This window comes from Haemaphysalis longicornis, unplaced genomic scaffold, assembly GCF_048455015.1.
Source record: "Haemaphysalis longicornis isolate Haplotype H1 unplaced genomic scaffold, Haemaphysalis longicornis Haplotype H1 scaffold_2, whole genome shotgun sequence".
NCBI lineage: Eukaryota > Metazoa > Arthropoda > Arachnida > Ixodida > Ixodidae > Haemaphysalis > Haemaphysalis longicornis.
In genome coordinates, this window is record NW_027526295.1 from 164,606,315 (window position 1) to 164,619,044 (window position 12,730).

Here is a 12,730-nt window from a genome sequence, read left to right on the forward strand (position 1 = left end):
TCAAAAGGTGTGGCTTTTGCATGGATAACACCACTACCCCACGTTTACTTTTTACGTTTCTTCTTTTTCTTGATTTTTTTTTTAAATATGTCTTTTTAAAAGGGGGGAGGTAGCTTACAATTGATATTGATAAAATATTGTTACTCGTTCTCTGAAACAAACCTGTATTTGGCTTCACCGCTGCTCAGGTACCCCCAGTGGCAACCCCAGCCTCTGCCGGCAAGCACACAGCAGCCCATTGTGCGGCAAAAGTCGGACACATCGTTTGACCGGGAACGGCCGTTCGTGTCGGCCAAGCGCTCGCATCAGCAGGCGCGTGATCAGATGGAGGCGGCCGGCGACCACCCGGAAGGTACGTCCCCGCACCGGCTCATCTCGTCCTCAGTTGTGTACGGGGACCCCAGCGACCCGCTGCGGAGGCCCGGGGTGCTGCCGAGTTATGCATCGGCTCCGCCCCCGCCCAGGCGAGACGACATTCTCGACATGTTGAACGACCCACTGTTCTCGACGGCGCCCAAGGTGCCTGGACACCAGACAGGTCAGCCGCTCTTCTCCGAATGGGCCTTTCTCAACAGGCAGCACTGTTCTGATCAACAACCTTCAGTCGTCCTGGTTTTCGGCTAGTGAGACTTCCCAGTAAAAAAGATGAGCTTGAAAAAAAAATCGTCCACCTGAGAGTGTCTGATCGTGACTAAAAAATAAAAGACAGCTACCTTTTATTTGTTTTCGGGTTCCCTAGCTTGTTGCCTGCTTCTCGCAAAGCTTCCTGTAGGTTTTGAAAAATGGTGCATTCTAATTCCTAAAATACACAGCAGTTACTGTAATATGCAGAATTCCTGTTTTCAGTCCTGCAAGACGATGTAACAAGTTTTCATGAGACACTTGCAATAATTAAGGCTATTTCGCTGCCCATATTTAAAAAAAAATTGTGTGATTGTTTGTTCTTATAACATCTTCATATCACATTATCAGTGCCTTCTCTAATAAGGCCAGCTTTGGAGTTTGTATTTGTGCTGTTTACATTTTATCACAACGACTTTTGCGTACATTTTGTTTTTTGGCTTTTGGCACTATGGCCTGCACCTGAGAATTTTCATTTAATATCTGCACTGTCATATAAATTATATTTAACTTCATTGAAAATGTAAAGTTCAATTTAAATCCCACTTAAATTCTGTACACTCAGCGATCTACCACAATTCTGCCTCTGCTGTCTATAAACCGGAATGCATCAGGATACAGTGCAACTTGAGATAGATATCCTAGTTATGAGAATTAACATCGGGACTGTCTCACTCAAGCTGAGCATACTGGGCTATTCTTGCCTACATATTCTTGCCTACATCCATATATATTGCCAAAAATGAATGTTTGAGAAAGGCCCATTTGGAAGTATACCTGTTCTCACCCACTTTGAAAGCCCGCATGAATGCAACGAAGAAAATGCCCCCCTCCCTGCATCACTCCTTCAGCGTGTGTGTGCTGGAGAAGGACCCGTGTGCATACGAGGAATGCCTGGGAATGTGTGCCTGTGTACAAGCTGATTTTCATTAAAAGTGTGCGAAGACGAAAGAAAATGCAATGTTACTCTCAATGGATTTGCTTGGCATTTGACTGGGTGGTTGTATTGTTCAGAGGTGCCAAAGTGGCATCAGACTTAATAAATAAACATGAGGAAATAAGGAAATGCGGTCAGGCTTTTGCGGCTTCCTCAGCAAATATGTCTGCATGATGCTGGAAAAGGTAGTGGGTCCTGTGAGTCAGATGACGTCATTTAGTGTGAAGGGAAGACTTTCGATTCATTAATTACTGAAGTAATCAAGTGGCTAGAGGGGTTGTGTAGCTTATAAGAAGCAGCTCCTCAATAGGGCTGAATTTGTTGGTCCCAGTGTGAGAGCAGCAACTCTAAACACAGTGATTTTCATGACTATCTTGGAACCTTCTCAGTTGTGAATGGCACCGAAAGGAAATACTGGAAGGCAGGTGCACTGTGGCTCATATCTGCCATATGAGTGGAATTAGAATAGGTGCAGTGGCTTGAAGCAGATGATTGAGCATTCAAAATTTGTGAGCCAGTTTATCAAAATCTGTTAATGAGGCAATTTTCAAATAAATTTACCTATGAGGCTTGTAATGAAACGCAGTTCCCAGCCAATGTATGTTACGCACAGCGGTTGTGTCGCAGTGTTCGTGTATTGCATTGCATAAGCTTTTTTTTTTCACTCTCTCTTTCCCATAGGCTTGCATGACCTATAGTAGGCTTCAAAAAAGCTGTGCAAATTGGAGTATAGATATGTAACAAGTGTGACAAGCCTGTGTATAGTATTCAGCTTCATGCTGTTTGGTTATTCATTATCTAATACGTATACGTAGTACTTAAATTAACACATGTGGAAATAGCTTTTATTTTTCCCTTTAAATACTTTTTCGATCGCTAACAGTAGTAGCAACAACAAAGCAAGTGCTTATCGACATGCCCTAGAACAGAGGACTTTGTGCTGGCACAAAAAATGAAAAAAAAAGAAAAAAAAGCATTTTTTAGCATTAAAAAGTCACTACAGACACAAATTAAACGAACAATATATACAAAATACAAAATTAATTATATCAAATAACTAAATAATGGCAATAGTAGTTTTAAGCGCAGCAATGATACATGCATGTAAGTAACATTACAAATGTGTGCTTTATGTTAGAAGTATTATATGTATAGTGTTTGTTGAATACTAACAGCATGGCAAGATTTTTTTTGTTGTTGTTGAGTGCTGCCTGACCAAAACCTGCTTGCATATTAATGCTGTGACAACTTTTGATGACAAACATACAAGCATGTTTAACAACAATGCAAAAAGAAAGTACAATATGCACTGCATGCACTGCTGCATATAATGTTGGACTTCTGATTCTTACTTCTGGCATCTAATATCAAATCTGAACTGAATTTATTCCTGTTTCTGCAGTGCCCTACAAATCAGAGGAACCACTGCAGCTGAGAGAAATGGCACCGATTGCCCAGTCAACTCCAAACAAGGTAACAAAATTGCATCCGGATGGACTTATGTTTCAACAATATATTTCAAAACTTTGAAAGAAGCTGCCAAATGCCAAAAAGCAGAGCCTTTTCACTGCCACTGAACTGCCTTAAATTTGCGGGTGCACTGTAAATTTCAAAGTATTCAATGTATGTACCCAATCAATGTAATCAATCCACTCAATTGCGACCTTTCTTCTGAAAACTGGCAGTGTGACTACTTGCATGACAGTGCGACTTGTAAGCAGAATTTTTTAATCCTGCCCATAAATTGTAGAAGGGAAAGCGTGGCCACACTTTCTCATTAAATCTCTGCACCCCATAAAAATAAGTGCGTCTACACTTCCTCTGGGGGAGGAAGCTGAGAACAAGGATGGACCATTGTACGCACAGGAACGCTGTATGCAGTAACTATTGTGGGCTGCAAGTTAAATAAATAACGATTTTCATGTGCACAACTGATTGTTTGTTCTACAACTCAGAAGTTTGTATGTGATGTAAAATTGCTACAGCTGCTAGCTGAAGGCATGTGGCGGACTCAAAAGATAATGACTGCCAATTCACCCAGGGTTAACTTGCGCCAGCTGCTCGCCAGTTGTGGCAACAAACATTCTTGAATACCTTAATGTTCATTTTTAGGTGTTTCTCTTTATGTTATCTGAAAAGGACCAAATACAACTAGTGTGCGCAGGCTGTTTTTGGGGTCACTATTAGTTTGTGTAGCACGATCGTGTCCCCAGTTCGAACACGTCTTGGTATGCTTAATATTGAAATAGCAATGTGGCATTTGGTGTGTACATCACAAGGGTCAGACAGTTATTGAGAAGGGTTGAAAAATTTTTTAGCTTAATGAGAGAATTACATGTTTGGCATTTTTTTGCTTGGAATCTATAACCATACTCTGATTATAAGGAAGAAAACTTAACTAGAGACTCTTCAATGTCCAGGACTTTGAAATCTTTTCAGATAGTACTATTTGCTGTTCTGTTCAATCCACAGCACATTACTATCATTTCAAGTACTTACGTTTTTTTTTTAATGTTCTCCTCACATAAAAATTAGAGATGGCTTGCTGCACGACGCTGACATTTTTTCCAAACTTCACTGCACGGCATGAGTTTCATGGTTGACCTTCTCAAACACAGCAGCAGCACTAAAAAAAATGAACAAATCTGAACCCTGTGTGCAAGTGTATGCAAGTGTGTGCAAGTGTATTTAACTATGAGGTATGTTAGCTGAAGTAGAACACTGCTTACATGCAATATAAAAAAACAAACAGGGATTTCTTGCCAATAGTGCAGCAGGTGAGCAACAAAAAGTTGCTGCCTGCTGGCTGCTTTTTAAATGAGGTACCTGATCCCATCAGCAGTCCCTCCCTCAGTGAGTGGATGGATGGCAACTGGCCGAAGATGCTTCCTGTATCTAAAACATTTTGAGTGAACTCCCACTTCTTCATGAGAACGGTTGACAAATTTTTTTCCGCTGCCTTGGCATCACCTTAACCATTTAAGTTTTTGCACCCTTCTTCTTATAATGAACTAGCATATGAACATGAAAGTTTGCAAAGTCGAGACCATCCAGAGTATCTTTTTTTTTTACCATAAATGCATTTAGAGGGCCTACAAATTAAAGCAAACACAATCATATTTGAAAATTTTATTCAGTTCAAAGCCAGTTATAAGCTGTATTCAATTCGATATTTGCACACCTCTACTTAGAACCATTAGAGCACTTTTATGGCTATTAACAGAATTTGTAAAGGCATTGAACAGTCCTGGCTACAGAAGTGTACTCGTGCATGCAGTATGCCCAGGATGACAGTTCCCTGGAAGGCTCGTCTCCCTGGCCCATGAGGGGAACGGACGACAGTCCGTCGGCCAGTCCTTCGAGTGCGACGGATCGGCCGGCTACGCCAGCGTTTCCTGTGCCGCCGCGAACACCATACATGAACCAGGGTAAGTGTGACTGTCAGCAATAAACCTGGCTGTAAACGGAGGTGTTCTTCACAAAATTGCCTGCGAATGTGTGTATCTTCGACTAAAGTGGTACCACATTTTTGTTCATGCCGTGCAGATTCGTCTGGAGGATTGCCCCCAAAGAGTCCAACCCTTTCACGGTGAGTGGAGTGTCGTTGTCCTTACCTCGAGTGCGTTGCTGGGTGACAGCTTGTTTTGTTTGTGGCCAGTGAATGTCCATATCCTTGTTGCAGAGGGAAGCTTTGACTTGCTTTGAATAGCTTTGAACTGCATGTACGTAGAAATTTGCAGGTGTGACTCGAATTCGTGCGCTCTTCTAGCTGTTCTTGCGGAAAAGTTTAACCCAGGAAAGAGCCACAGTACTGCGTGACCCCCTACAAGGGGCTGTCAAAGGAACACACATGACATATCCTGCCACCGTGACTAAGCTTATGAGGGGCATGTTTTTTCATTCGTTAAAAATACTCTTTCTGTCTTTAAACAAGAGGTGCTGTTGTTAAATTTTCTGATGCAGTGGAGATGCATTCAAAAGAACTAGTGATATGCAGCACTCTGATATGCAGCTTTTTTACTCTCAGCCTAAGCACAGTTTTCGGACAATCCACCCTTACTTCAGCACCTGTTCAATGTTAACTGGATTGTTTATGTCAAGTTTTTGTCCACTACAGCTCTCAATAACAGTGTTAATTATGGCAGGGCATCATTGTATTTAGACCAGCTTCTGCAGCTGCTTTCTGAATGCATTTCATGTGCACTGCAAGGTATGCGACATTGAAGCCCAATTATGTTACCTTTTTCAAGTCTGCCTTCCTCAGGCTGCCTGTACGTCCTCAGTACCTGCCTCTGCTTCGTGTGCTGCTCTCCTGAAAGTTCTCCTCCTCTACGTGTCCGCTAATGCTTTGCATACTGTGTTTCTGGTTTGCTGTCTGCCTCCCTGCCACATCTTGCATGCTGCGGGAGCTTGCTGCCTCGCTTTTTCTCTTTTGCCTGGCTACGCCACCTAGTCGGCTGCGTAACTTCAGTGCCTCTTTTCGAGGAGAGTTTTTTGCAATGAGGCCGGTGCTTCGACGACGGTGTTTCTCCACTGCTCATCTGTGGCAGAGGTAATTATGCTGGGTTAGCACATTTAAAACAAGCATTGTTTTCTGAGTTTGCTAGCCATGGTAGCATTATGGCTATGACTATAAAGCTGGGTGCAAACTGCATGTTTCTATTACTGTACCATTACAGTTGACAAATTTTGTGTCTTTGTGTACATTTTGTAGAGTGCATATTTGTTTATGCCATGTATACTTTAAACTGTGTGCATTTTTGCACTGCATACATTTTTACGCTGTAAATTTGTGGGAATTTCATACACCCTTTTACAGATCCTTCTTTTAGATGCTCTCATGCTCTATTTGTCATCTTCGATGAAATTTTTTATTGCATTTGTAACGCCCTACGTACAATTTGTACTACTTGTGGTGCCTCTGCGGGGAAAAGGTAAAAAGGGGGAATAAATTCATATTCTTCACGCAATATAGGCCATCTTCAGTAAAATTTAAACTTTTGCAAAGAAGTAGTATTGTTTAATAGCATTGCAGTTATTGCTCATATAATGATTGCACTAATAGTCGTTAATCTTTCCTTGCTCCCCTATTCTCAACCTGCAATGGGTGCATCAACTTCTCATCATATCTGCCACGCTGATTACTTGTAGAAAGCTCCCATCTCACTTCTGTATTGCACAGCATTTTTTGTTTAATAATATCCGACACTATGGCTTCCTCACAGCGGCACCTGACTTTTGACGGCTAGAGCACTTGTGAAAAAAGTAATTTATGTCTGGGATAAGGCAGTGAAATGCCAGGTTATGCCTTTGGTTGTGTGCTGGCTAGAACAGAGAAGAGAAGGTGCAATGAAAGTTGTGAAGGCACAAGCATTTCAGCAATGTGTGCATTGTAAGTGCACTGCATGCCAAAACTTGCATATTTTTTGTCCCCCAAAGTTTGCTGCTTTTAAGATTCTTCGGTTATTGCTGTGGGTGATATTAGTGAAAACACAGTAACGTAATCTTGTGCTACCTGGGTGTTTAGACTCCTCAGTACAGTGCTTTTTGAGAAAATGCAGCGCACCACCGGGGCTTAACAGTGTGTAACCTTTCTGTAAAGCTGTCTGTGGCCTTGCACCTTTCAGACGGAGGAGCCCTTCGCCGGCCACCCTGAGTGCCTTGCAGCAAAGCCTGCCGCCGTCATCAGTGCTTCCGACCAGCCCCAATGGCCAGAGTTCGCCGACCGTCTACTTTGGCCAGTCGCGGAGGTCCAGCATGCTTTCCTTGGCAGGCAAGTACACATAACCTTAGACTGCAGTGCATGGAATCCTGCGAAGTTAAAAGACCACAAAATTTTAGGGTGCGTTCCAATTTCCCCTTTAGACGGCTTTGTTGCCGTCTTCACGGACAGCCCGCCATGCAGTCAACGAAGACTGCTTCGAGAAGACGGCATCAAAGTCAGCAACAATGCAGGCTACCTTCCTGTCTAAACTAATAAGTGACGCCAGCGCCACCTTTTTGCATATTAATGTTTGAACAAAAGCACTTTTCTTTTATTGAAACATTTAGCATAATTTATGACGGGTGAAGATGAATTTGTTTAATTTTTAAATCACGTAATATTTGTAATAACAACGGTAATATTGATTACGAAACTTGCGGCTTGCATATCTCAACATATCTGCTACGAGGCTGTCATCTGCACTGGTGTTGCGTTTGGGACCGCGGCGCCGTTCCAATTTTATTCCTTTAGACGTCTAGTTAGACTGCTTCGTAGGCTGTCTACCAAGCTCTCCGCGAATTGGAACGCAGCCTTACTTTGTGGTCGTGTTCATTTGGCTTGGATTCTGACTGCAGTACAGCATCCCTGGTGGGCCTGCTTTATAGTTGCTCATAGCATTTTTTATGCATGCTTCATGGTCTAAGTTGATTGGTGGCCACGAAGTCTAAAAAACTGTATTGACAGCCTGGGGACTGAAAGACGTATTTTGTGGCTGTCATTGAATAATAGGCATTTATCAGCACACCCTGATTTTTGATGTAATAGAATTTGTGCATGCTGATGATGTTTCATACTGGGCAGCATAGGCCTCTGTCCCTTAGCGTGAACAGCATCAAGCACCTCTGCTGGTTATGGTTGTGGATTGCTGCATAACGCTGCTGGCTTCTCACTCACCCAAATGGATTCTTTCTTGCTGTGTTGCTTTACAGTGGTGCCGCATATGTTGTTGTGGGAAGGCTAGTTGTGGGACTAGAAATAACAGGACTCTGTTTACAACAGCAGAAAACTGAGGGTCAAACAAATATCTGTACCTGTCTGTTTATAAAGTGCCAGAATTTAAACAGATTGGGAAGCGTTTTTGGCATATCCTATACTGCGTGGTTATTTAGAATTGAAGGCGAAAGTGACCACCATCAGTGTATATCTGGATTCCATAATGAAGCTCCACATTTTAATGTGTAGTCCCAGTAGGTGGGAAAAAATCGTGCTCTTCCTGGACTAAGAAGGCCACCACATTTATGCTCAATAAACGCTTTCCAATTCAATCCAAAATCAGTTCTTTCTAGAAACTTTGGTTCACAACTCTAACCTTTTGTTACCAGTTGAAATTTCCTTGTGTTGGCACAGAATGGAAGTGTAGGCATGGATTGGTATCTTGCCAGATATATACAACCTCATCGCAGTGCTTCTCATGCAAGACAACTGAATGGGCAATACTATATGTGTCTGATCGGAGTGGTGGTACATCCCGGATTTACAGCATACATGCAGGAATTCTTGTGCCTTCGTCAACGGCAGCCTGAGTTATGGTTAATATAATCATGATTAAGCTTGAGATTAATGTAATGGTTAATGTAATCATGTAATGTAATGTAATGGTTAATGTAATCACTAATGGTTAATGTAATAACAATTATTAAGCCAGCCCACACTTGTTCCACCCACAGCTCACACAAATCCAGCTTGCCGATCTTCACGTGCAAGTACCATGAAGTTGTCAGAATTGACGAAAGCAATGCAGAATGTTTAAAAAGGGGTAATAGTGCAAACGAATTTGCTTAAATAATTTTGGGCAATCCAAAATAAAGCTCAGCATTGCTGCACCATGTAAAGTTCCAGTCTAGTTGAACCTGGCACAACTGAATTTTCAACGTTCCAGTACAAGCTCACACTACAATCGCAAGCTCTGAAATGATAATAATAATAATAAAAAACGCTGATAGGATTATTGTTTGCTGACTTATTGGCATATGTAGCTGGCTACAAGTGTTCTCTTAGGGTTCCTTAATTTGAACTTGAGCACTGAGCTGGTCATTATTTCTAGCCATAGTAGTGGATCGTGTTATTAAAACAACACACTGTCCTGTTTTTTTACATGCAGACTCACCTGAAGTGATCCATCACCACCCTGTGTTCGTGAAGGACACCTCCAAGTATTGGTACAAGCCCAACATCAGCAGGGAAGAAGGTAGGCGTGGTCGTTCCTGTTGACACTTGCTCGGTATTTGAGGGAATTTTATGGACATTGGGGCTAATTTAAAATTTCTGGCCTTTTGTTTGCCAAGAGTATTTGCAATGATTTTTCAGCTTTTGAGATAATTATGCATGCTTTTTGGGCCCTCTTGGAGGCATGACATGTTGTGCGCTGTTCTCTGAAATTGTGCATTTTATGGAAATAACTATTTATGTAGAGCTAAATAAGTAGATACATAGAGCTACGTAAGTAGACAGGTTGTCATAAATAGAGGTAAATACGCAAACGGGCTGAGCATTAGATTGGTGTCAGTGTGCTTATACCGAGCTTTTGCTCCGATGGACCTTACATCAACGTCTGACTATACGTTTACATTGAACGTTTTTTAACATTTTATCGAATTGAAGCTATTCATTAAAAAACATTACCATCCCTTCCCAAAAGAAAGTTGAGCAAAGTGAGAAAGCTTCATCCAATCCAACGAAAGTGGGTCCAATCGATTGTCAAACCCTCAAAGACCCAAATCCTAAACGAAGAGTGAACCCATGTGACGATTTTTCATGCACTAAGTAAATGCATCTAAAAACGATATAAATGTATACTGATACGGGGTTTATGAGATAGCAATACAGTCAAACACGGATATATCGAACTCCAAGGGGATCGCGAAAAAATTCGATATATCGATATTTCGATATATAAAATATGCCTATCTGAAGATTATCTGATAAATCCGCACATCACTGAGAGTTTTCTCAAGTCGTGGAAAACGGTAGTTTACCCTTTTAACCCTCAAATCACGGAAACTCCGAACCGCAGCATGATGACCACCGCACTTTATTTATCATTGAAATGTCTCAGCTTCGCTTGTTTTTTCTTCGGCGTCGTAAAGGTTGCCAAATTGTCTTCAAGATTACAAACACGCACAAATGAGAAAATCAATGCTGTACACTGTGCCACAACAGAGGCGAATAGCGCTGACGGAACCTCGTCTGCAGTAGGCGGTTGGGAACGTTGTCAGGCACTGAGTGCCGTTATCTTCAGTATCCGAACCGAACACCTCCCCTATCTGGAGGCGTGTAACGAAGTCGCTTTGAACCCGACACGCTCCGGAATAGCCGGGGCGGGTTGTGCTGCATTCGCCTTTACGTCAACGTTGATGCGTGCACCGCCATCTAAACTACTGCGAGGAATTACGAACGCCTTTTCAACCAACATCTTTTCAGCAGCCTGCGCCCGACCAATTCCCGCCTTCGTTGCTCCGAAATGAATGCCTTGGACAAAACAAACATACGCACGTAAGTTTGTTTTGTCCGCATCGGTGCCCCTGCACGAGCCATCAAACAGCTCAATCACAAAAAAAGAGTGCCTCCGGTCAATTTCTTTTGCTCCTTTATGTCCTTTCGCCCCAACCACTATCCGCGTTCTAACTATCTTGGAGCTGCCCCTCGTGCTAGCGTGAAAACAGCTGTTGAAGGCCATCGAAGCGACATAATGCCGCGGACGCCGCCTCTGTCTTCCCAAGCCAGGCAGCTCCTGCGATGAGTCAACATTATCATCAACTCCACCCCTTCAGAGGAAGCAAACTTTCAGGGGCACCTTCGGCGCGGAATTCGATATATCAAATTTGCCCGTGATCAGGAGTTCGATACACGCGCACAACAGCCCTATACTTTTGCATGGGATTTTCAAGGGGATGTTTGCACTGTTCGATATAGACAATAATTCGATATATCCGTGTTCGATATATCCGTGTTCAACTGTATACTATTTTTGTAGCGTAAGCTACACTGGCCGAGGTTGAGCGGTTTCGCGTGTGCCGTGAAGGGCCGTTCTGCGCAAGCACAAGAAGCATTGGATTAGTTTGGATCAGATCGGATCGGATTGGCTTGGATTGGATTGCATTTGATTTGGATTGGATTAAACTGGATTGTGTTGGATTGAAATCCAATCCAATTGGAGTACGGGTGCTGAACCTTAGCTCACGCTACGTATACCCTGGCATAGCCGAGCCGAGCTAAGCCACTGCTAATTTTTCGCCTTCTTCGTGATCGTTGTGTGTATTGTCTTGTCTAGAACGGTTCCTTTTTTATGGTTTTCAAGTAACCGTTTTGACTCAATAAAAGCCAGGTTTCACGCACGTGCCGTGTGTCCAGAGATCTTCTTAGAGCTTTTCGGTCAACCAACCGGTCTATGGGGAAATGCATTAGTTTTCTGACAGGACAACATTGGTCCCACTCAGAAAGCTTTCGCTTAAAAAAAAAAAAAAAAAACTTTATTTAATCAGCTGAACCGTACAGTTTTGAAGAAAGACATTCATGTTTCAATAGCCTAGACTCGGTAGGGCACAGCCAAGCTTAGATGGTCATATGTGTACTCTTTCAACACTGTCAAAATTGAGAGGAGGGAAAGTGCTCTCTAACTGAATACAGTAAAACATTGTTTTAAGAGAGACCCTAGGAACCCAGGAAATGTGTATCTAGTAACCAGGGTCTCTTATATACAATGTTGCTAACATGGCGAACATAGAAAAACTGACCAAACAAACTTCATTACAATGTCTCTTATAACTGACTGTCTCTTGTGACGAGGTTTTACTGCAGTGTGTGTGGCCTGTCTGCCACTTTTAGTGGAATCACTGTGTGTTTCACTTGCAGGCCGGTTTGTTTTGATATTGTACACTCAGTGTCACAAAAAGGCATTGAAAGAAAGACCTGATGGGCGAAATTTGAGTGGTGAAATGCGGTTTTCCAGCCATCCACGTGTTGAAGACAAAGCCTCCGGGCACTTTTATCGTCAGAGACAGCAACTCATTTCCGGGCGCATTTGGCCTGGCACTTAAGGTGGCCAGCCCTCCTCCCAACGTCCAGAACCGGTCAGGTGAGCAGCTTTTCATGATAATCTGATTTTGTTCTCCTTATTTTTGTCCTGAAACCTTGTCACATACACCGGGTACACTAAGTAAAGTCAAAGCGACTTTATGTTTAAAATACATTACAGTTAAACCTCGATATAACGAAGTCGTACTTGGGGCCGCAAATTTCGTTAAATCGAGAATTTCGTAAAATCGAGGTTCGTTATATCGAGGTTCAACTGTAATTTTATTGTCTACATATTACTCAAGGCACCCATGCTTTAACTTTCAAAACATCCCTACCGTAAGTCCGTTCCTTATGATTACGTCTAGGTAAAAGGCTGCCAAAAAATGTCTACT

General features: G+C 42.4%; 1 protein-coding gene across 14 annotated transcripts in view; it reads left to right on the plus strand.

Annotated features, from left to right (window-relative positions):
* Window positions 1-12,730, plus strand: part of LOC144169428 (tensin-3-like) — a 292,831-nt gene that overhangs the window by 269,501 nt on the left and 10,600 nt on the right. For 13 of the 14 annotated variants that reach the window (XM_077698569.1, XM_077698567.1, XM_077698568.1 and 10 more), the window contains 7 exons: window positions 189-538; window positions 2,961-3,031; window positions 4,836-4,986; window positions 5,105-5,147; window positions 7,186-7,331; window positions 9,424-9,510; window positions 12,271-12,396. In XM_077698569.1, the coding sequence (XP_077554695.1) occupies window positions 189-538; window positions 2,961-3,031; window positions 4,836-4,986; window positions 5,105-5,147; window positions 7,186-7,331; window positions 9,424-9,510; window positions 12,271-12,396 (974 nt within the window). The remainder of the gene's footprint in view (window positions 1-188; window positions 539-2,960; window positions 3,032-4,835; window positions 4,987-5,104; window positions 5,148-7,185; window positions 7,332-9,423; window positions 9,511-12,270; window positions 12,397-12,730) is intronic. The other variant, XM_077698574.1, reaches the window with a different exon arrangement.